General features: G+C 37.8%; 1 protein-coding gene across 2 annotated transcripts in view; it reads left to right on the forward strand.

Annotated features, from left to right (window-relative positions):
• The first annotated feature begins 243 nt into the window (after positions 1 to 243).
• Positions 244 to 25,331, forward strand: part of Hspa4 (heat shock protein family A (Hsp70) member 4) — a 45,083-nt gene continuing 19,995 nt past the window's right edge. The window contains exons 1-7 of one of the 2 annotated variants that reach the window (XM_076856467.2): positions 244 to 646; positions 12,132 to 12,189; positions 14,530 to 14,670; positions 16,677 to 16,799; positions 19,232 to 19,331; positions 20,120 to 20,253; positions 21,586 to 21,830. In XM_076856467.2, the coding sequence (XP_076712582.1) occupies positions 540 to 646; positions 12,132 to 12,189; positions 14,530 to 14,670; positions 16,677 to 16,799; positions 19,232 to 19,331; positions 20,120 to 20,253; positions 21,586 to 21,830 (908 nt within the window). In that variant the 5' untranslated portion in view covers positions 244 to 539. The remainder of the gene's footprint in view (positions 647 to 12,131; positions 12,190 to 14,529; positions 14,671 to 16,676; positions 16,800 to 19,231; positions 19,332 to 20,119; positions 20,254 to 21,585; positions 21,831 to 25,331) is intronic. The other variant, XM_076856469.2, reaches the window with a different exon arrangement.

A 25,331-nucleotide genomic window follows, 5' to 3' on the forward strand; every position in this document is an offset into this window, starting at 1 on the left:
GACTCAATCAAGCTTGTCGACTTTCTTCTGGAAGGGGAGGTGCTCACTGCGGTTGTGACTGCGGCGCGGCAGCTTCTGCGCGCAGGCTCAACTGGCCAGTTTCGCCTCCAGTTGTCTTTCAGCCGACCAGTCCCTACTCGGTTTTTCTAGCCAGGATGTGACGTACGCGTCTGAGTAGATGGGGCGGGGCTTCAGGAAGAAAAAAAAGTCTGATTCAAGATATCGCGAGAACATTCCGTTCCTGCGCAGTTCTCGCGCTGCAGCTGGGCTCTCGTCGCAACGAGATCTTTCGAGATCTTCTCCGCCCCCGCTACCGGCGCCCCCTCTACTGCCGCTAAGCCGGAGACGGCCAGAGTAGCGCCCTGCGCTGCGGTCCTCCTCCGAAGGACGTAGACGCTCTCGTGGACACCTGCCGGTCCCTCAGCAACCTCGGTACTCCAGCCCACGCGGCCCACTTCTTCCGCGCGCCAGCCCCGCCGGGGTCCGTGTCCTGTCTCGGCGGCCGGACCCGGGCCCGAGCCCGAGCAGTAGCCGGCGCCATGTCGGTGGTGGGCATAGACCTGGGCTTCCAGAGCTGCTACGTCGCTGTGGCTCGTGCCGGCGGCATCGAGACGATCGCTAACGAGTACAGTGACCGGTGCACGCCGTAAGTGTGGGGCTGGTCAACCTCATGCACCATGGTGGGGAGGTAGCACTTGCTCCAATTTGCTACCCGCTCAGTTTGGGGAATGCGGGCCTGGGGGTCGCCTCCGTTCCCTGCTAAGGGCCTAAGTAGGGAGCCCTCCTTGAGTGCCCGGTAACTCGTGGCTGTGACCCACCCGCTTTGCTTTGGGTCTGCGGCCGATACGAGGCCTTTTCCGCGGGCTAAATGAGGCCTCTGAGCTGATTCTCTTACTAGCGCAGGACACGGGTAGCAGCCAGAGGGAAGGCAGGCCCAGAACGTAGGATGGGGCGATATTCTTTTTGTGGAGGGTGGAGGTCAGGCTTAGGGCATGTCTCGGACTTTTGCACACAGCAGGCACTTAATAAAAGTTAATCTATTTGAACGGGTTCTTGGTATTGTGGACCGAGAGACCTTGGAGCGGTCGGGGCCCCACGTGAGTGGGGGCGGGGCGGTGCCCGGAAGAGGGAGGCCGGAGCACTGGAGGCTCAGGCTCTGGACCGACCAGGCGTCTTGAGATTGGGGTGGCAAGGATAGATAGTAGAAAGGGATTTAATAAAAATAGATTATTTCTTGATATCATCGTGTTCACTTTAGTTTTTCACATCGTTTCTGACATTGTGTTATGTTGGGTCATTTGCTCAATCTGTGCATGTCTACTCCTTCATAACGTTGCACTTCACCATAGCACATTCCACCGGCTGTTGGCCACAATTGTTATTCAATGACTCAAGGGCTCACCTTGACTTCTATAACCTATACTAAGTTATGGGACCAGTACAGACAAAGCTCTGAGAAGGTGACTCAGCCAGGTCTTTCCTTGGTAGGAGTAAAAGAACCTTTTGAATACTTAGATCAGTTTTAGTTCGTTGCCTTCCCATTTAGGCAAAATCTGTAGGAAACTTCAAATTATTTCCAAATCTCAATGTGGCCGTAGAAGGCTTTCAGTATTTTGAGGTCCCTCATTTTCAACTTGAATTTTTATCATATCTGTAGCAGGTTTCTAACCAAAGTAGATTCTGTGTAGTACTCATTTTTACCAATAAGAAGGCTAATAACTTTTCTCTTCTACTTGTCAAATTTCTGACCCCCGCCCCCTTTTTGCCCGAAAACCCACCCCACAACTCCAAATGGTAGCTTTGGTGCTTCTTGTCTTAGATTTTTTTTTGGAGCCGGGGATCGAACCCAGGGCCTTGGGCATGCAAGGCAAACACTCTACCAACTGAGCTATATCCTCAGCCCTTCTTGTCTTAGTTTTCTAAAACAGTTATTTAAACAGCTTTTTTGAGATATTCTGTAAGAGTTGGGGGTGTGGCTTACTGGTGGAGCACTTGCTTAGCATACATTTCCCCCTCAGCACTGAGGGGGGAAAAAAAATTACTGTTAACTCATTCGAGGTGTACTATTTGATAGTTTTTATTGGGGTATTCACAAAACAGTGCAACATCACCACAAACAATTTTAGAACATTTTAATTTGTACCCCGCTACATATCAAAAACCCACCCCATTAGTAGTTAAACCCATCCCTCCCTTACTGTTTTTAATAATGGGTAATTTATTTTTAAATTTTTATTTTCTTTGTTACTTAGAAATGATGCTTTAACACTGTTACATTCCTACTTTTTTTTTATTTTTTATTTTGAGACAGGGTCTTGTTAAGTTGCTGAGGTCACGAAATCTACATTCCTCAGCAACCTAAGCTGCTGGGATTAGAGGGGTGTGCTACCATGCCTGGCAGTTTTTATTTTTCTGAGAGGAGATCTTGCTGTGTTGCTCAGGCTGCCATAGAATTCTGTGAGCTGCCTGCCTCAGTGATTGGAGCAGCTGAACTATAGGCAACCATAATGGATATTTTAATATGTATTTTGTGTATTGTGTATTGCTTTTAAAAAAATTTTTACTTAAGTTTGTTTATAAGCATTTTATCAGTACTTTTTTATTTGACATTTTTTTTTTTTTTTTTGGGTACTGGGCATTTAACCCAGGGGCGCTTACCCACTGGGCCACATCCCAAGCCTTTTTCATTTTTGAGACAGGGTCTTCCTGAGTTTATTAGGGCTTCACTAAGTTGCTGAGACTGCCTTTGAACTTGTGATCCTCTTGCCTCAGCCTCCCTGAATCCTGGGATTATAGGCATGCACAGGTTGGAGTGTTTTTTTTTTTTTTTTTGCGGGGTTGGGGATTGAAACCATGGCTTTATGCATGTGAGGCGAGTGCTGTACTGCTTAACTATATCCCCAAACCTTGAGTTTTCTTTATCTGTAAAGATGGTCTTCTGAAGAAATTGAAAAGGCTAGAATATTGAGTTATGCATGTAACTTCTTGTCCCTTATCTACTTCAAGTGAGATAATTTAGCTCCGAGGAACACACGGAGAGAATCTCAAGTATTGGGAAGAACAGTGTTTTTGTCTTTTCTTTTTAGAATATCTTATCTATTTTTTTTTTTTAAGTTTAGACAAACAGAAGATGCAACAGTAGTTTCATCATGAGTTCTATTTGAATCTGAGGGAGTGTTTACAGATGCAAAAGAAGTTAGTGTTCCTGATGGCAGTTAAATTTGCTTTAAAGAAGGTTGGGGATGTAGCTTAGTGATAGAACACTCTTATAATATGTGCAAGGCCCTGAATTAAATCTCCAATACCTGCTCCCCCTAAGAAAATTGTCTTAAAGACAAAGGTGCCCAGGAACACTCTGTAATTGCAATAAGAAAATACCATTTAAAAACTTTTTTCCTTATGTTTTCTATATGTCTTCCTTCAACACTGCCAGTACATAGGAATGTCATATATTCAAGTGACTTCTGAACTATGATTTTTTTTTTTTTTTTGGTACCAGGGATTTAACTAAGGGACATTTGACCACTGAGCCATATCCCCAGCTGTATTTTGCATTTTATTTAGAGATAGTGCCTCACTTTTGCTGAGGCTGGCTTTGAACTCACCATCCTCCTGCCTCAGCTTCCTAAGCCCCTGGGATTAGAGGCGTGTGCTACCATGCCTGGCTAAATGATTATTTTTGATAAAGTTATATTTTTGTGTTGGAGTCTAAGTAGAAAATGGGAGCAATGGAAACTTGACTTTTGTACAGGTTGTGGAAGAATGAATTTAGATCTTGTAGGTGTGCAGAAACTGCATGATATAGATTTTTTTAGTGTGGGAGTGGAAATAAGATGTAGGTCCTCTAGGGTTGACTATGATGGATGTACCTTATTTCAAACTGTGGGTATGACAATCTGGATTGTTTTTGAAGAGCCAGTGGAGCCTTAGCCAGAAGAGAGATTTGTCTTTCAATCAAATTCAGGCTTCCTTCATTTTTCCGGATGTTGAGTGCCACTAGTGGCGGCCACTGTGCCTAAGGAGTAGAGTGATAAACAAGTTCCTCCTATTAGGGACATGGCCAGTGGAAAAATCCAGATACTAAACAAAAGTATATAATTACCAACTGGTAAGAACAAGGTGGAAAAGTACAGGATATGATAGTTTAACAAGGACATCTAATTTAAGTTGGATGTGGGGTGGAGGTGGAAGGTGCTCTTGAAAGAAGTGCCATTTGAGACCTATAGTATGACTAGGAGTTGACCATGGAAGTTATGGTGGTTTTGAGTAAGAACTGTTTGAGGCAGAAGGAAGAGCAAGTATTAAGACCAGAGTAAAAAAAGTTTAGCACACTTGGTTAGAGGAACATGGCTGCCCTTGAGCCACTTGAGAAAAAGGCATGAAATGAAATGAGGAGTTAGGAGTTAGATGAAACGAGGAGTGCACACTAGATTATGGCAGGACTTTGTAAATTATATAAAACATTTTTATAATAGGTTCACTGGGAAGTGATCTAATTTATATTTATTTATTTTTGTATGTCTGAGGAGAATGGATTTGAGAAGGGGAAGGGAAGTAGTTGATTGTATTATTTTATGTGGTGATTGATTTACACTAGTGTGATATAGGAGAGAAATATGGGACTTTGTGATTTTTTTTTTTTAAGTTTTTAATTAAAAAATTTTTTTGTAGTTGTAGATGGACGGACTGCCTTTATTTATTTATTTATTTTTATGTGGTACTGAGGATGGAACCCAGTGCCTCACACATGCTAGGTAATCAATCACTCTGCCACTGAGCTACAACCTCAGTCCTCATTTTGGGGTTTTTAGTTGAGAGTTCGGGTTGAGGGTTTTTTTTTTTTTTTTTTTTTGGTGGAGGGCAAAGGGTATTGAACCTAGGGATGCTTAACCACTGAGTCACATTCCCAGGAATATGACTTTTTAAATATATTTTTAATTTTGAGGCAAGGACTCACTGAGTTGCTTAGGGCCTTGCTAAGTTGCTAAGGCTGGCTTTGAACTCATGATCTTCCTGTCTCAGCTGTCTGAGCTGCTGGATTACAGGCAGGTGCCACTGCACCCTGTAGATTGAGATTTTTTTTTTTAATCATAGACTTTGGATGAGATGAGAAACTATTTCTGTATTTAGTTGGATTATTACTGTAGAAAGGGTACAACTTCAAAAGCTTCTTTTAGAATTTAGAATGTTTGGATTGCCAAATGTTACAGAAATTAACTGGCCCATACTTTGCAAAAATTAACAGGTTAGAAATGGGATACTTTTTTTGTACTTGGGATTGAACCTAGGAGTACTTAAACACTGAGCCACATCCCCAGCCCTTTTTGTTTATTTTGAGATAGGGACTCATTATGTTGCTTAGGGCCTTACTAAATTGCTGATACTGGCTTTGGACTTGTGATCCTCCTGTGTCAGCCTCCTGACCTTCTGGGATTGCAGGTGTGTGCCACTGTGCTTGGCTAGAAATTAGCTACTAATGAAAATAATTCTGTGGATTGTTTATACATTATCTTTTTTTTTTTTTTTTTAAGTGGGTAGAGGGTACCAGGGATTGAATTTAGGAGCATTCTACCACTGAGCCACTTTCCTAGCCCTATTTTGTATTTAGAGACAGGGTCTCACTGAATTGCTTAGTGCCTTGCCTTTACTGAGGCTGGCTTGGAACTAGTGATCCTCCTGCCTCAGCCTCCCAAACTGCTGGGATTACTAGCATGTGCCACTGTGCCCTGCTCACTTACAATTTTGATGTTTTTCAAAGTCAATGAATATGTTTGCCTTGTTAAACATATTTTCTTCAAACAGGTAATTTCTAATTTTTTAAGCCATGACAAATAGTTCTCAACTATTTACATTTGTATTTTAAAAATATCCTTGGATTGCCAGAAGTGAAATTGCTTGGGCAAAGGATATGCTTAAAGTTTCAGATTGTATTGTCAGAATACTTTACAAAAGTATAAGGCATTTTTATTTGGAACAGAAGTGGTTCCTCTACTTCATTGGAGGTTATGAGGATTATGAATTAAAACTATATAATTCATGGCTTTTTCTTAGTGCTTAGAGTAATGCCTGACACATGGTACATTCTGCCAAAGTATTTGCTAATGTAACTATAACTTCTTGCATTTTTATGAATGCTGTTACTGGATGATATATAAGGACACTAAAATGAAAGCTGGGCATTTCAAGTCTTATTTATATTCTTTTTAATGTGCACAGTTTATTAAGTAAGAATTCCTTGTATTTTAGGAACTGAAGATCCCAAAAGCATGATTTGCTTGGTGTTTGATATTAACTTTTTGATATTTTTTAGTTCAGGGCTTAGGAAGTAGCCAGAGAGTACTCTGATTCAGGTAGTATTCAATTCCAGGCCAGTTTTGCCTACAGCTGCTTATTACAGGTTCTCTGAAAAGCTAATTTTCTTCACCCCTTAAGAGAAGGTGAATTAGAGCAACAACTACCCTGATATCCTGGAAGTAGTTTTACGTAAAATAAGCTTATACTTGCAACTACCTTTTAAGGATTTGTTTGACTGCTGCTATTCATAATAACCCATCAGAATGTGCATAAATATTTGGTCAACAGCATCTTTTACCCAGGAAAGGGAGAACAGTACTGTTCTCTGGTTGAAAAAGGGTGCTGTTTCTATGACTTAAAGTTTAGAACATAGGGGTCTCAAATGGTGAGTTAACTTCCTATACTGTTTCTCTAAGAGCAAAGTGGATGAATACTCAAGGTTTGCATAGCATTGGATTTTTGTTGTATGGAGTAGAGAGGAAATATGAGGTAGAGATTCCTGCTGTCTATTAGTATAACTGATCTAGGAGGGAATATGAATGACAAAAAGCAATAGTACATAGAATAAGAGTACAATTACCTGTGAAGTTTTATGCAGTCTTGAAATCCTTTGTGCAGAGGAGAGGTAAATAGGTGTTGGATAAAGTACTGAGGAAACATAGGAGTGGGACTTGAGTAGATGGGATGAGAATACTGGGAGGAGAGGACTGGGATAGTCTGAAGGTATGAAGTAGAGTTGAATTGAATTTTACAGGGTCTGGTAGAGAATTTGGAGTCTGATACTCTTTTGATTTTGAATCCTGGACTTGAATGCTTACTTAATTATCTTGACTTGAATCGGTTCTTTAATTATAAAGTGGATCAATAATAGTTCTTTTCTCAGAGTATTTAGGGGTATCAGATGTAGAACACTAATATACTGCCTAGCATGTGAAGACGCTATGAAATCTGTGGGACAAGGGAGCTTGACCTGCTTGGATGAAAGAGGCTTCTTGCCACAGGCATGGTATACAAGCACCTTGTGAGTGGGAGGTAGTTAGATTTTCTTTGAATATTCTTGTGATACTTGTTCATGTCCAAATTCTGAGCATTTATGGAAGGAGGAGTAAACCGAAAAGGGAGTTTCACTTTTTTTTTTAACAAATATTTATTTTTTAGTTATAGGTGGACACAATATTTTATATTTATGTGGTGCTGAGGATCCAACCCAGTGCCTCATGCATGCTAGGCGAGCACTCTACCTCTCAGCCACAACCCCAGCCCTCACTTTTTTTTTTTTTTTTGGTTATTAGGATTGCATAGGAGAGTTTACCTAAATGATAATAATGGCCATCTGTGGTGGGGTGAGGATTGTGGAATTACAGGTAATCCTTATTTTCTTTAAGATCAACCTACCTACCTTTCTTTAGTTCTTTCACGTTGAGCTTAGGGGTATGGATCAGTGGTAGAGTTCTATGCCTAGCATGCATGCAGCTCTGGGCTCAATTCATAGTACGGGGGGAGAGGAGATTGGGAAAGGAAGAAAACTTTGAACTAAGTCGCAGTATTGGCACTAATAGGCAATTTAATCTTCTCAGGCTTTCTATTCATTTAAATATGTGTAATATTAATTTCAGAATGCTTCATTTGGTGCTGTTTTTCATGACTCACTTGGCAAATTGATCATATTGCTTTTATTTATTTATTATTGTTGTTTTTTTTTGTGGTGCTGGGGATTGAACCCAGGGCCTTGTGTATGCAAGACAAGCACTCTAACAACTGAGCTACATCCCCAGTCCCTAGTTGTTTTTTCTTAGTGGAATATTTTAAAAAGCCCCAATCAATTATTTTAAAGATGGATGACTAGATTTTTAAACAACTTTCAGAGTAAACTAGTTGATATATTTTTGTTTGAAACCTAGTCTATGGATTCATTGTAACTATAACAGGTAATATTTTATTATTTGTGATGTGCCAGTCTCTGAGATAAGCCCTTTAAAGGTGGATCATCAAATTTAATATGTGGTATTCCCATCAGATAGCTGCTGTAATTTTCGTTGTTCAGAGATGATCTGATCGAATCTCATAATAACAACAGTATCACACAGCTGGAAAAGCAGTGTGCACTGAGTCTAGAGCTTGAAATCTACAGTACATATGTTTACATGGCAAATGGAAAAGCTATGCATTTCTCGTTCTAGTGCAGTAGTTGGATTATTGTTAGGGAACTTTTTTTAGCCTATTAATAATTGATGTACTGATTATGTTGATGATTTTGTAAGATGGTAAGTAAAGTGAATTTTTCCACAATTGAAGTTAGTCCTTGTTTTGAGATTTAATTGCTGCGTTACATAGTGGTGATTGAGTTCCATTAGTGAGATTTGATTGCTTTGTAAGGAGTTGGGCATTGTTTGGAATTTATATGCATAGACCAAAAAAAGGAAGTTGAATCATTTGCTCTGAGACATTTTTTTGGCTCTTCGAGACATAAAAAACACTTTTTACTGTTAATGACAGAGATGTAGATTTTAAAAGTAAGTAAAAATATTTCAAAGACCATCAGTCAGTATGTTCCAATAGAACATTCTGTGATGAAGGAAATGTTCTGTGTTTGCATTGTTCAAAGAGTAGCCACAAACCATACTTACATATTGAATACTTGAAATGTGGTGAGTGGGACTGAATTATTTAAGTTTAAATAGCCATATGTGGCTAATGGCCATTTTATAGCACATGTTCATGATCTAGTGTCTCATTTTATTAAATTACATATTTTGCATTGATACCTGATAATGCATGTTATAACTAGAAAGCTTCATTAAACAATACATATTTTACATGGTAATACATGCTGGTGTTTAAATCACTGTTAATGATGTCTCCTGACTCTCAAGTTAAATTTTTTAGTTGTAGGAAGACACAATGCCTTTATTTTTATTTATTTATTTTTATGTGGTGCTGAGGATTGAACCCAGTGCCTCACCCATGCTAGGCAAGAACTTTACCACTGAGCCACAACCTCAGCCCCATCCCAGTTAATTTTAGATTCACACATAAATTGTGAACTGTTTATAAACACTGTTTCAGAAGAGGAAGCAAATATGTTAACAATCATAATTCAGTTTGTGGTTAATGGTCAGTAGAAGTGAAGTAAGTTTGAAGAGCTACAAATGGTTAATTTTTATTTGGGTAGGGAAGGCTTTGCTAAGTAGGTGATGAGAACAGTTAAAGGACTGGAGCAGTTCAGGTGTAAAGTGGTTTTAGCAAACCAGGAAGATTTGGAGATCTTATTCAACTCTGTTGGATAACTGTGTGGGTGAGATACAGTTGGAAAATGGAATTGGGTTGGGATAGGAGAGGACTTAGGTTCCATATTAAGTAATCTGGGCTGTGTTTGTTGGTAGGTAGTTTCGTTTGGAAGATAACTTGCTTCTATTTATTGAGGTAGAATAGGAGATTAATAATTCAGCAGGATTTATAGGAAAGTTGGGGAATATTAATTTTTTTCTAGTTGTAGGTAGACACAATATCATTACCTTTATTTATTTACTTAATGTGGTGCTTAGGATTGAACCTAGTGCATCACCTGTGCTAGGCAAGTGCTCAACTGCTGAGCCACAACCCCAGCCCCAATATCAATGTTTTTTTTTTTTTTTTTTAAATTGTTAGAATTAGTAATTTGGAGGGGATAAAAGTTTGAAAAAAGGACTGCGGGAAATCATTGAAGATAAATTTACTTATAGTTATATGTTGGGGTTGAGATCTTGGGTGATATATATACACACACACACACACACACACACACATACATACACACCTTAGAGATGAGATTTGGTGGTTTTTAAAAAAGATGTAGGTTTGCCAAATATTGTGCTTAGGCTGGGCTTCCTTTTTGTAATGGAAGGAGTGGAATGGGTAAGATTGCATTAGGCCTTTTTCTTTCCTTTTTTGGGGGGGTTGGTGGTGGTGGTGGATACCAGAGATTGAACCCAGGGGTGTTCAATCTCTGAGCCACATCCTCAGCCCTTTTTAATTTAGAGGCAGGCTTTGAACTCGGAATCCTCCTGCCTCAGCCTCCTGAGCCATGCTGGGATTACAGGCATGGGCCACCATGCCTGACCCTTAAGCCCTTTCTAAAAGGCAACATGGGTTGTGATAGGAGAGCCTTTTAAGTGGTATTCAGGAGACTTTATTTATTTGTGTAATTGGTGGCATATTTGCAGACAAACTGACTTGACATCTGTGTTTTTGAGGGACTACCTCCTGCACATTTTTGGCCAAAGAGTTTAGTATTCAGTCTCATGAGCTGTAAGGCTATACCATAGTTTCCTCCCAGGTTAATCCAGTAAGCATATGTCTGCAGTTTTGGGAGTCTGATTTATAAGGGTTCTTAGCCTATTGGTTGGAAAGGGCCTTTGAGGTCCAGAGAGGCCCAGCATTGTGCCAGTTTGCACAGGGCTTGTGAGTTTTGTCAAACAATTCTGAATTAACAGAAAGGTGATTTAATGTAGTCAGATTTGGACCAAGGTAGTATGGCTCCAGAGCACTTATTCTTATTCAGCTTGCTGGGCTGGGAGAAAGAGAGTCAGTTCTGGAGTGTAAAGTATGGCGACATGATTTAGAGTTCTGACTCCATTGCTTGAACATCGGTAAGTTTACTTGTTAATAACATTTTGAACTCAGTTTCCTCTCCTGTAAAATGGGGATAAGATAGGGCACATCTGAACATTAGATGGGGTGGTGTATAGAAACAGTTGATAAAGTAAGAACAAGAAAAAGCTTACTAGCTTGAGGGGAAAATTGACTCTGGAAACAGTTGTCTTAGGATTTTTTTGGGTGAAATGGGTGAACTTTACCATATTTTAGTTTGAGAGAAGGCAGCTACTAGAAAGGGAGATGACACTAAAGAGCATAGATCTAAAGGGGTTAGAAAGAAAAATATGGAAGCCATAACAGCATGAGTATCAACTCTCAATACAACTGCCTTTTTTAAGTTTAAACACGATATTTTTACCTTCAAGCAGGTTTCAGTTTTGCTTTCTAAAAGAAGTAACATCGATCAAACTGGTGTATGAAGTTGGTGATTTGGAAAAATGTGAAGAATTGGGGATGAAGTTTTTTGCCAGTAATTCTAAGTCCTTGGAAGCTAGTTCTAGAAAAGTTTCTTTTTACTTACATGCAGCAGGCAGGAGTTGTTTTAAAGGTTTTGTAGCTGATATGCCTGTAATCCCAATGACTGGGGGAGGCTGAGTCAGGAGGATTGAGTTCAAAGCCAGCCTCAGCAAAATCGAGGTGCTAAGCAACTCAGTGAGACTAATAAATGAATAGTCTCTAAATAAAATAGAAAAAAGGACTGGGGATGTGGCTCAGTGGTTAAGTTTGAGAGTGGTTAAGTCAAGTGCCCCTGAGTTCAATCCTCGGTACCAAAAAAAAAATTTTTTTAGACAATAAATATATAAGTATGTTCTTGATGAAGCTACAAGCTGTCTTGAAAACCAAAGTGTTTACTTGATACATTGATGTGAGAGTACATTATTTTACATTAGGATTTTGAACACAAGACTTGAAGAAATAGGATGGTGGAGACTGCCTTGTCCACTTCTCTCTGTAGTATTCTAGACAGGTGATTATCACATTGGACTTAGGTTCCTATTTTTAAAATGACAGGCCTTATTCTAAGAAGCAGCCTATTACATGGGCAGTATTCCTCAATGGAAAAGTCAAAAATCATAGACATAATGTGTACTGTTTATTAAGATATATGGCTTTTTAGGTGAGATTCAGAAATCTTGCCTGCTGTGGTTTTGGATGTAATATTGCAGTAAATTTGATTCTTAAATGTTTGTTTTATCTTCTAGGGCTTGTATTTCCTTTGGTCCTAAGAATCGTTCAATTGGAGCAGCAGCTAAAAGCCAGGTAGAGTTTTTCCTAAAATGACCTATTTCTCTGGTTTGTCTATCCATTAGTTCAGCAGCTAGAATCTAGACCCTAGGTATATAGCTGACAAAGACAGACCTGATTTCGGTTCCTGTGTACTTGAGTGGGAGGCAGATAACTTTAACAGTAGTAGTATAATATGGTCAATATAAACTGCTTAGATGTATTTTTACTCAGATTTTGTTTAAAGCAAGGCTTGTTTGATTCGTGATATTTTAAGTGCTCCTTGAAGTCTGTCTTTGTTCGGCCTTTCTACTTATGTTTAAGGTCATCGTTGCTCTTGTAATCAAGTTTTCTAAAGGAAGGAAAATATGGCTCTAGAAACATTAAAGGATTTGACTTCAGTCCTTGAAACATTAGACCCTTTAGAGCAGCAAACCCCCAAGAATTTCATAATTCTGAATGTCTAAATTTTCTGTAAAATGGAGTTGCATGTTTGACTTTGTCTGGAGCAACATGTGAAGTGAGTAACTCCCCTTTTGGACCAGACAGGACCTAAAATTTAGGATCCTAAGAATGATGCTTGATCAGTTGGTTTTTAATTAAATTGGGTGTTTTATACACTTATTTGTAGAAAGGTTAAGATATTTTAGGTGGCAGTAGATAGCAAATATAGTGCTATTTTCAAATTTTTTTTCCCTAAAATTTCAGTGACTTCTTCCTATTTTTAAACCTGTTTTCATTATTGAGAATAGTTATTGTATTAAACTGAAAGTCCAATTCTAGATTAACACAGTTACTGTGATATAGTTTCTTTTTGGCAGCTTTCTCAAGCAGAGCCTAACATTGGCGGCCTTACTTGTTTTACAAAAGAACTGTGTGTGCCCTTTGACATAACTGATGCAAAAGAATTCTGTAATATCTCCTGTGAAGAACTTCTTACATCTTCAGTGTTGGGAGGAGAAGCTAGTAAATCTCAAGCACAAGTTCATTCTGGTATTTTAAAAATGTCTTTGCCAGCATTTTTCCCCTATAAGTTATAGTTTAGTTTAGAATTAGAAACTGTAGATATATGTAAGTGTGTGCCTTACCACTGAACTACATCCCTAGCTTCATGGTTAGTATTTTAATGTGACTGGGCATCCGTAGTGCTCTCCTGTAATCCCAGCTGCTTGGGAGGCTGAAGCAGTAGAATTGCGAGTTCAAAGCCAGCCTCAGCATAAAATGAGGTGCTAAGCAACTCAATGAGAACCTGTCTCTAAATAAGATACAAAATGGGGCTAGGGATGTGGCTCAGTGGTTGAGTGCCCATGAGTTCATCTTGTTACCTCCCCCCCTCCCAAAAAAAAATTAATGTGTTTACTTTCTAATCTCATAAATGTGCTTTCCCTATAAGAAAGTGTACAGCATAAGTATATGTCTTTCCAGTTGTCTTACTTCTTGTATGATAAGACTCATTGTGTGGTTGTGCCTTAATTTGTTTTGCCATTTTCCTGCTTTTGCAGGAGCATACAGGCTGTTTTCCAGTCTTTTGCCTGTTGTTTACTTATTTGACAGAAGTAAAAAATACTTATTTCTTTTTTAATCCTAAAACTCAGATTCCACAAAAAGGCCTTACTTTTCAGTTTTTTGCCAGTTATAAGTAATATTTTCCCAGTATTCCAGTATCCTTTTCCATTCATCTTTCTGTATTTTGTGTAATATTTTTTCTTTACAGAACTTTTTTTTAAACTAGAATTTCTGGATTAGTATATATTGTTGAGTTTGTACCTAGAAAGTTTGAACCACTTTTAAAAAATAAAAATTATTTTAAAAACCTGGAAAAAAAAGGAAGTTTGAACCACAAACTTTGGACCATTTTGAAAAACTAATATTTATTTTATGTAAATGTTTATTAGAAGTTTAAGAACAGAAAATATTTTCAAAGTATAGTGACCTGACATCATGGAGGAGCAGGAAGAGCAAGAAAAGCTGAATTCTGGCTTTAGCCCTTCCACCTGGAGACCCATGTCTTTCTTTCTTTTTTTTTTAAAGGGAGGGAGAGAGAGAGAGAGAGATAATTTTTTTTTTTTTTTTTTTTTAGTATTTTATTTTTAGTTATCGGCGGACACAACATCTTTGTTTGTATGTGGTGCTGAGGATCGAACCAGGCCACACTCATGCCAGAAGAGCATGCCAGGAGAGCACACTACCTTTTGAGCCACATCCCCAGCCCTCTTGTCCTTCATTTCATATGCTAATGGCCTCTATTGAGAAAGGTTGAGTGTCTGAAGAAAACTGAAACAAAGGAGAAAAAACTTTGTGAAGTTAAAATGATTGTTGAAAATTAAAAAAAGTAATTAATAGTAATTTTCTGTATTTTGATCTTCTTTTTCATAGGTAATTTCCAATGCAAAGAACACAGTCCAAGGATTTAAAAGATTTCATGGCCGAGCATTCTCTGATCCATTTGTGGAGGCAGAAAAATCCAGCCTTGCGTATGATATTGTACAGTTGTCCTCTGGATTAACGGGTATAAAGGTAAGGTTCTCAAAATAATACCTCATGATTAAAAAGCAGTATTTTATCAGCTGAGGGTATATCAATATCTTTCTAATATAATTTGTATTAAAAATGCTTAGGAAGTAGCTGGGGCTGTGGCTGTTGCCTGGCATGTGTGAGGCACTGGGTTCAATTCTCAGCATTGCATATAAATTTTAAAAAATGATCTATTAACAACTAAAAAAATTAAAAAAAATTAAAAAAAAATGCTTAGGGAAAACTTTTGCTGATAAAAGATCATTTGACATTTTTGAATGATCTGGATTTTGGTTGGGAGACACTGGTGATGCTGTTAATATGCATTGGAGACCTGGGGAATGATGGTTTGAAGTTAATACAGCTGTTGCTCTTTGTCCTGCTCACTGAGGCAGTAGACTTTATAGTGTGATTTTTAGGAAATGGCTTGTGGAAGAGCAAGAAAAATAATCAGTATTTTTAAAGTTATTAATCAAGTAGGTGGTCATAATCTTGATGATGGGAGTTAGGTTGGAAAAAGTTTTTTTTGTGGGGGATGATTTTGGTCTTTATCTCTGGGACAAATAGAGAAGTTTTTTTGTGGAGCAGTATTGAACAAAACAGGGGAAAGACTAGGAGATGAGAACGGTAGACACAGCTGCCTCTTGTATTCAGAGGTAGAGTGCAGTTGAGTTTTTCAGGCACTGAGTTTAGAGAGATAGTCGGTATTTGTGCCGCCTCAGTTGAAGAAATAAGAATCATGAGAAAAGCATTGAAAGTGAAGAGATGGTGAGAAACGTGAAAACGAGATAGTTGTGCTATTGTAGCTGAGAATTTAGTGAAGTTTAGAAGTGAAAAATTAAAGAATGTTCACTGGGTTTACTTAGGATATCTGTGGCCACAATCTCAGGACAGCTTGAATGGCATAGCAGGGAATGAAACTGGGGTGCAAAAGAGAGAAAAAGGAACAAAAGGGAGATGATGAAATGAGGACTATTTACCAATAAGAAATAGGATGAATATTGGCAGCTTGAGTTACAAACATTGCAAGAAGACAGAGGAGGAAAGAGACTAAGAAATCTGGAGTACCTTGTCTAAGGGGGAGGAGTTGTAAGCTTAAGAATTAAGAATTAAGCTTACAGGATAGAAAAGGGGCAATTTAGAAAGGGCTCAGTGAGAGGATATTTCCCCCATCCCCATCTTTGTTGTTCAGTGGGATGAGTAAATGTTAGATTCAAAACCATGATTGGTTTTTTTTTTTTTTTTTTTTGGGTGGTGCTGGGGATTGAACCCAGGGCCTTGTGCAATGTGAGACAAGCACTCTACCCAACTGAGCTATATTTCCAGCACTCCCATGGTCTGTCTTGATCCAGCTGGGGAGTAAAGAGAAGATGTCATTCAAGCTGAGTTGGGGTAGCACCTAAAAAAAGACAGCAACATTTTCTGTTGGAATTATAATTGGGAAGTGTGGGCATGTGGGATGTATTATTCTGGGCATTAATCTAGGGTATGGCTTTATTTTGAAACTGAAACAAAACAAAAAACTCTTGTTGATTAGTTATTCTTTAATTCAGTCAGTATTTACTATGGGTGTCCAGCTGTTGGGGCAAATTAGATAAAAACCATTTCTTTAGATTAGATTGGATCATAACTGGGGAGATGAATAATAAGCTAATTACTGTAAACAAAGTAAAACACACACAATATGCCAGATGGCAAAGTAGTTCCCACTACCAGCCCTCTCTCCTGGAGAGGCAGTGTGGGTCATGGTGAGCTATACCACTTTGCTTCTACATGGGTAATTGTCTTAGGTTTTGTTTTTTCCATTGGGGCCTTCCATTTTCAAGTATCATGTTTGGAAAGCATGTTTATAAGCTAAAGTTGTCTTCAGGTTTGCAAAATTAGCTTTCTTCAGTTCCCTTTTGAGATAGTGTTCTGTGGATAATGTGAGACATTGTTCATTTTAGATTGTTAGGACTAGGACATAAGGAAATACAGCAAATCTAGATTCTTTTGTTGTTTTCTTTCAGGTGACATATATGGAAGAAGAGCGGAATTTTACCACTGAGCAGGTGACTGCCATGCTTTTGTCCAAATTGAAGGAGACAGCAGAGAGTGTTCTTAAGAAGCCCGTTGTTGACTGTGTTGTTTCGGTAAGTTTGATTCCTAATACGATTTTAGGAACTTGAATCAAAAAGCAAAGAGAAGAATGCTGTTAATTGCAAATAAAATTGTTTCTGTCTCCATTGTAATGATAATTTAAAAAACTAATTTTCATTTTCTTAAGTATTCTTTTCTGCCATCTAGCTCTTGCTTATTTCTTCTCCATTGTCTACACCTATTTAAATCTTGTCTATTCTTTAGGGTTTGTCTCAACCCACTTTGATTTTTCAGTACCTATTATAGTGTCTAGCACAGAGTAGCTGCTTGTTGGAATTGATTGTCTTCAAATATAAATGGCTTTTTCCTCAATTTTTGTTTGTTTCTGTATCTAGCACTATATATAAGGCAGTAGTAAATTTCATCTTGTCTTTCCCATTTCCCTGTTTGGGTGTTTTCCCATTTCCCTGTTTAGTTGTAAGCCTGGGTACTTGCAGCTTTGTGCTTGCATTGTGGTAGAGTCCTAGAGGCTATTGAAATATGAGTGGCCATGTTGGCTTTGTCACTGAGTCTACTTATTTGATACTTTGACTCTGGCTTTTGTCTTAATGTTGGTACATTGATTGGTAAAACAAGGACTGGTAGGTTTGTTGTCTGGTAAATTCCTTGGTCCTTGGTTATCTGGTAAAGTAGAATTGACGTTTGTCAGCAACAGTTGGATTATAGCTATGTACCACAATTCTGGGGATGCAGAGAAGACTAAAAATGCTACAAGAGTTAAGGTACAATGACTCTGATTGCCTAATGGCTGGTAGCAGACATTGTATTTCTTAGATACTTCACTTTTCCACAGCTCTCCATTGTTCGCTCTGATTTGTCTGCATTTCTCTATTTAGTGCCCTTAACTTAGATCCTGAATTATACTGAAGTAAAATTTACATAAAATAATGGAATATCTGAGTGGCTCTTTTCAGTATTGGGGAAAGGTTTAAAAGATGGTATGTTAGCTGGGTGGGGTGGTGCATGCCTGTAATCCCAGCGGCTTGGGGAGGCTGAGACAGGAGGATAGCGAGTTCAGAGCCAGCCTCAGCAATTTAGTGAGGCTATAAGCAACTCAGTGACACCTTGTCTCTAAAATACAAAAAAGGGTTCGGGATGTGGCTCAGTGGTTAAGTGACCTTGAGTTCAATCCCTGGTACCAAATAAACAAACTAAAAGATGGTACGTTAAGTCCTGTTTGGAGATATTTAAGACCACACTGAATTTTAGTGATTTGCAAGGAAGATTCACAGAATACAGCATAGAGTTGTACTCACACTTTATTACAACAAAATGATACAAGGCAAAATCACAAAGGGAAAGGATACATAAGTTAACTTCTAAAGGAAACTAGGCACAAATTTTCAAAAATCAGAATGCACTCACTTGCCAACGAGGTTTAACAACGTGAATGAAGTGTCCTTTACCAGGAAAATTTTGTCTCGAGTTCTATAAGTCTAGGTCCTTTTTTTTGGTGTGGGGTGGGTTGAGGGGATAGGATGGTGGTCAGTCACATAGATTCCCAGAACAAAAGATGGTCAGTAAACTACTTTGTATAAACAATTCAGGCATAGTGAGGCACACTTAATCAGTTAGGGAAATTTTTCTGTCAATTTAGGGAACTATTTATTTATTTATTTATTTTTTAAAAAAATATTTATTTTTAGTTGTTGTTAGACACAATATTTTTATTTTTATGTGGTGCTGAAGATCGAACCCAAGGCCTCGCATGTGTTAGAGGAGCGCTCTACCACTGAGCCACAATCCCAGCTCTTAGGGAACTATTTATTAATCAAGTTCTTAGATGCCAGTTGAGTTCTTATTTGCCAGGCAGGGGCCTTTATATTAAAGTAGCTTCTGCTGTAGTTGGGTGTGTTAGCACATTCCCGATCCCATTTGCAAGGCTAAGGCAGGAAGATTGCAAGTTTAAGCATCTTAGTGAGAACATGCTCAGTTATAAAACATTTTGGGAGCTGGGGATATGGCTTAGTGGTAGAGTGCCCCTGGGTTCTTTTCTCAGTACTGCCAAAACCAAATAGTACAAACAATAAAACCTCTGCCCTTGTTGTGATCTGTTAGGTAACACAGGTAATGGCAATACATTTTTTTTAGTATTGGGGATTGAACTCAAGAGTTACTTAACCACTGAGCTACACCCCCAGGCTTTTTTATTTTTCATTTTGAGACAGGACTCTCTAATTTGCTTGGAGAATCTCTAAATTGGGGAGATGGCTTTGCACTTGAAATCCTCCTGCTTAAGCCTCCTGAGCCACTGGGATTATGGCAATAAATTTGTCCCAATACTACTTTGAATGTTCTTTTTCTTACTGGTTTGAAATACTTTAATCATATACAGAATGAATTCCTGTAAGCATATGAGGTGTTCTTGGATATTACTAGCTAAAATGAGGTTTGTCATATAGCAAGCTTCTAAATTTTGTTGTAGGTTCCTTGTTTCTATACTGATGCAGAAAGACGATCAGTGATGGATGCGACACAGATTGCAGGTCTTAATTGCCTGAGATTAATGAATGAAACTACTGCAGGTAAGTAAGGGACTGTTAATTTTTTTTATTAGTTTAATCTTAGAAGTGGTGAAATTTTAAAACCCTAGAGTTTCTTGCTGTGTATGCTTGGAGTGCTGCCATCCTCTCTTTTTTTTTTTTAATATTTTTTTAGTTATAGTTGGACATGATACCTTTATTTTACTTATTTATTTTATGTGGTCCTGAGGATTGAACCCAATGCCTCGATGTGTTAGGCGAGTACCCTACCACTAAGCCACAACCCCAGTCCCTGCCATTCTCTTTTATCACCTGTGTGTCATAGTGTTTTTGTATATTATGTCAGCTGTGAAGACTTCATCTGACCAGTATCTTTTCTGTACTGATAAAATACACACTGTGATATTTGAGCATATACTTGTTTGGAAAGGAATACACTTATTGTGTACATTTGGTTTCATGGTTTTCTTTCTCTTTGAGTTGTGGACTGGTGGTCAGAAAAGTGGGCATAAAGCAGCATCTCCAGGACTGGACACATGGGAATGTTAACTTGGCATCAGTAGAAGGGGTTGAGGAAAAGTAATGTTTGGAGAGTTGGGAAGTTGGTTTGGGGAATTTGCTGAAGTCAAACTAAAGGAACCCTAACTGATTGTTAGCATTTAACTCTTTGAATTTGTTACTTCTTATGAATACGTTATGTGATTTATATAAAGAATTGGATTCTATCTAATGAAGTCCCATTTATGATATATAAAACTTGTTTATTCCTGCTTAAATGAATTTTATTGTTTAGACAATACCATTATGTTGAATTTATTTTTCTTATGTAGTTGCTCTTGCATATGGAATCTATAAGCAAGATCTTCCTGCCTTAGAAGAGAAACCAAGAAATGTAGTTTTTGTAGACATGGGGCATTCTGCTTATCAAGTTTCTGTATGTGCATTTAATAGAGGAAAACTGAAAGTAAGTATATTTTTGCCAGAAGACTATTAAAAATATGGTAATAATACATTTTTGAGAGATCAGCTGAAATAAGTGGGTAAATAATTTTGTTTCACTAATGGAAACTTTCTATGAGCCATGTGAACTGGAAACTCAAGGTATCTGTAGTATTTTATCCCCCAGAATTTATCGTGAGTTGGCATGGTGAGAAGTAAAGTAAATAGACCTTGAGGGAAAAGCTCTTAAGAGCACTGAGTCGTATTTTTCTAACCTTTTAAAAACAAAACAGTGCAGATTTGTTGGAGTTCTTCTTCTTTTTTTTTTTTTTTTTAATTTAATTTTTTAGTTGTAAATGGATCTTTTATTTATGTATTTATATGTAGTGCTTAGGATGGAACCCTGCGCCTCACATATACCAGGCAAGTGCTGTACCACTGAGCCACAACTCCAGCCCCTAGAATTCTTTTCAACATGAATTCTCTTGTGTTTTACACTGGGGATTGAGGCAATGGTAAAGGTGCACTCTTCTTGCTCTTGAGGCTTTTGAGTGTTCTGGAAGTAGGGTAGGGGAACTAGAACTTGGATGCCAAAAGAAACTAGACTAACACTGATTTCTGGAAAGCTTAAAGCTCTCGAAAAAGCACTTTTGTGCACATAGAATTGTAGAAGTGTTAACGGTGAGTGGGAGTCAGAGGGTGATCATATTCATGTTTGATTTTTGCTCCTTTATGGTAGTTCCACAATAAAGAATAAAATGTACAGAAAGAAGTATGTGTATGACATTAGTGTGTTTGGTGTTGTAATGCATATTGGGAGTCAGATGGTCATAGAGGGGAGGGCATGGGTTTTGAAATCAGTATTTGATTTTGAATTCTACTTCTACCACTCTGGTAATTTTGTAACCTGCAGATTATTTCAACTAGATTTCTGAAGCATACTCTGTAATTGTAATGTCTATTTAAAAAAATTTTTTGGGTACCAGGGATTGAACTTAGGAGCATTTGACCAACTGAACCACATCCTTAGCCCTATTTTGTATTTTATTAGAGTCAGGGTCTCACTGAGTTGCTTAGCGCCTTGCTAAAGTGCTGAGGCTGACTTTGAACTTGTGATCCTCCTGTCTCTGCCTCCCTAGCCGCTGGAATTATAGGCGTGTGCCACTGTGTCCAGCCTATAATGTCTGTTTTTCATAGTGTAGTTTTAATAAGGATTAAGTGACATGCACATTACCTCTTTTTAATCATAGCCTATACATTACTGCTTGTTTTTTTTTTTAAACTGACTGAATATACATCATGATAAACTTTAAAATTGATTGGTAAATTGTTGGATTAATTATCTTCTTTTTCTAAGGTTTTGGCCACAGCATTTGACACGACACTGGGAGGCAGAAAATTTGATGAGGTGTTAGTAAATCACTTCTGTGAAGAATTTGGGAAGAAATACAAACTAGACATAAAGTCTAAAATTCGTGCATTATTACGACTGTCTCAAGAGTGTGAGAAACTGAAGAAATTGATGAGTGCAAATGCTTCAGACCTCCCTTTGAGCATTGAATGTTTTATGAATGATGTTGATGTATCTGGAACTATGAATAGGTAATAATATTGTTAATTTGATATTAAACTGAATTGTGATATTTTCCGCCCTCACTTATATTAATCATTTTTAACTAGTTGTTGAAATTGTGGTTGTTAATATGACAGACTTTAGTTCTGTGGGTTAAAATTTTAGGCCATTTGGAACCTTTTTATGTAAAGGTTGGGTTTGGTTTTTCTAGTAAGAGAGTGTAGTGGTTTTGTTCTGATCAATTAAATATTCTAGGAAGTCAGTTCTTATGTGAGCATTATACATGAATTATTTGATTTCATTAGACTAGGGCAAAGTCCTTTAATGTAGAATTAAATTTAGTTTAGCCACTTTTGAAGAAATTGGTCTTTTTTGGGGCTGGGGCTCAGCGGTAGAGCGCTCGTCTAGCACGTGTGAGATGCTAGGTTCGATCCTCAGCACTACATAAAAATAAATAAATAAAAGATAATGTGTCCAACTACAATTAAAAAAAAATTGGTCTTTTTGAGTGGTTTAGGATCATTCGAGGGCAACAGCCTTCTTTTTTTTGGTAAAGTACTGTAGTTTTGGGTAATTGACATTTAGAGCTATTCTCAGAAATACTCAGTGTTATTGTTTCCTGGTTGTGTTGCTTGGATGATGGGAGTGAGATGTTCTTTTGGCTTGAACTCTAGCCATATAATTCAGGCAAGACTCATGGCTTCTTTGGGGAAGTGTGTCTGAGCAGTTCTTAAAATATTGAGATGGCATTTATTGTTGAGCAGTATTCATATTTTTACTCATCCCTTTCTCCTACTTAAAAGTGATTGAGCAGTAGCCCTCCCTTCCCCGTGTGTGTGTGTGTGTGTGTGTGTGTGTGTGTGTATGTGTATATATGTATGCGTGGGGCTGGAGGCCAATGTATGCTGGCTTGGAAAGCTGGTTGTACCATGCACTGTTAGAACACAGAGATTTTATGTGCTCTGTTTTAAGCCTTCATTTAAGTATTTTATGTTCACCACTGTTTTTATTTTTGAAGTTAATAAAACTAGATTATTTCTTATACTATTTCTTCTAATTAACTTATTCTTCATTTAAACAAATATTGAGGTAATAGTTATACCAAAAAGTTATTTATTTTTTATTTTAGGAATTAAGTCCAGGGGCACTTGACCACTGAGCCATATCACCAACCCTTTTTATTTTTTATTTAGAGACAGGGTCCTGAATAGTTGCTTAGGGCCTCACTAGGTTGCTGAGACTGGCTTTGAATTTCTGATGCTCCTGCTTCAGCCTCCCAAGCCATTTTACACATCATAAAATTTTGAAATGAGTAGTTTAAAATGAACAATTCAGTAGTATTTATTTATTTTTTTTAGAGAGAGAATTTTTTAATATTTATTTTTTAATTTTCGGCGGATACAACATCTTTGTTTGTATGTGGTGCTGAGGATTGAATCCGGGATGCATGCATGCCAGGCGAGCGCCCTACTGCTTGAGCCAAATCCCCAGCAGCAATTCAGTAGTATTTAAAAAAAAAAGTTTTTTTTTTTTTTAAGTTGTCGATGGACCTTTATTTATTTATATGTGGTCCCGAGAATCGAACCCGTGCCTCATACATGCTAAGCAAGCGCTCTGCCACTGAGCCACAACCCCAGCTCAGTTCTGAAGTATTTAACATAATTCATAATGTATAGTCACTTATATGGGGTGAAAAAAACATTTCATCCTGAAATAAAATGTTGTACTTCTTTATCAGTGGACCCTGACAACCACCACTCTGCTTTCTCTTTGGATCTGCTTTTTCTGGATATTTTGATAAGTATGATCTTATAATGTGTTTGACTTCTTTAACTTTGCATAATGTTTTTGAGGTTGATCCACATTGTAGCTGTACATGTTTCAGCAGTTCATTGCTTGCTTATCATTTATTGATTGATTGATTGATTGATAGGTACCGGGGATTGAACTCAGGGGCACTCAACCACTGAGTTGCTTATCACCTTGCTTTTGCTGAGGCTGGCTTTGAACTTGCAGTCCTCCTATCTCAGCCTCCCAAACCAATGGGATTATAGGTGTGTACCACTGTGCCTGACCATTGCTTACTTTTTCACAAATGATATTATATTGTATGCATATGCCACATTTTATATTTTCATTTTTCAGTTGAGGGGTATTTGTTTCCACCTTTCGCTGTAGTGATAAGTAAGTACTGTGTGCATTTGTGAACACATACTTGAAATACATTGTCAGTGCTTTTGGGCATATATCTGTGACTGGAATTGCTGGTTTATATGCAGTTTTTTTTTCTTCTTGGTACCAGGGATTGAACCCAGAGGCACTTAACCACAGCCATATCCCCAGTCCTTTTTTTTTTTTTTAGTTTTTTGTGGACACAATGTCTTCATATGTTACTTATGTGGTACTGAGGATTGAACCTAGGGCTTGACAGGTGCTACCCAAGCACTCTTCCACTGAACTACAATCCCAGCCCCATTTGTTTTTTTTTACCTAAGTGCTTATTTTTTTTTTTTCCCTTAAAAGTCTAAATATTTTTAGTATGATATGTTTAGGTGTTCGCTGTTTTGGATTAGTTTTTGCTAGGTATGAGTTTTTTTTTTAGTAGTTTCAGAACTTAAAATTTAAATATAATTGTTTTTGAGTTAAGTTTTCTTGAATTACATTGATTATTCTGTTTTCATGCTATGGTTTTATTCTTTGGAAACTCATATATAATTATATTGGATTGTCCTTGTCTGTCTTCTGTGTTTGTCATTCTCTATTCAATCATTATCTATTCTTGTCATTATCTACTGGGGTTGTTTGCTCTTATGTACCTGGTTGGTGTCATGTCCCCGCCCCTTGCCTTTTGGGGGCAGTTCAAAGGATTGAACCCAGGCCTTAAGCATACTATGCAAATGCTCTGCCAGTCCTAGTTAGTTTTTATTTCTGATATGTTATTTGTTTCTGATTTGTTGTTTCATTTCCTGTATCTTTTTTTATTGAAACAGAATTCACATGCCATAAAACTCACCATTTTAAAGTGTAAAATTTAGCGGTGTTTAGGATATGCAGAAGATTGTTCACCTGGGTCACTATCTAATTATGGAAAGTTTTTGTCATCTCCAAACAGAAACCCTGTACCCACATTAGTGATCACTCTAAATTCCTCTTTGAGGCAACTACCAATGTACTTGTTGTCCCTGTATTTTTTTTTAATGTTTATTTTTTAGTTTTAGGTGTACACGGTATCTTTATTTTTTATTTTTATGTGGTGCTGAGGATCGAATCCAGTGTCTCATGCATGCTAGGCAAGCACTCTACCACTTAGCCACAACCCCAGCCCATTCTATTTTTTTTTACTCATTTTTAGGTGAAATAAGTATTTCTCAACCTTTAAAAAGGCATTGTGAAATGCATTTTTTAAAAATTTCACTGCTCCAGAGCATGTTTTTGTGAAATATTTTAGAAATGTAGCTTTTTAACTTTCTGAGATCTGTTTCCTCTTATATTTTTCTTTGTAGTTAACTGCTGCTATTCTCCTCAATTTG

Source organism: Callospermophilus lateralis, chromosome 5 (assembly GCF_048772815.1).
Source record: "Callospermophilus lateralis isolate mCalLat2 chromosome 5, mCalLat2.hap1, whole genome shotgun sequence".
Taxonomy (NCBI): Eukaryota; Metazoa; Chordata; class Mammalia; order Rodentia; family Sciuridae; genus Callospermophilus; species Callospermophilus lateralis.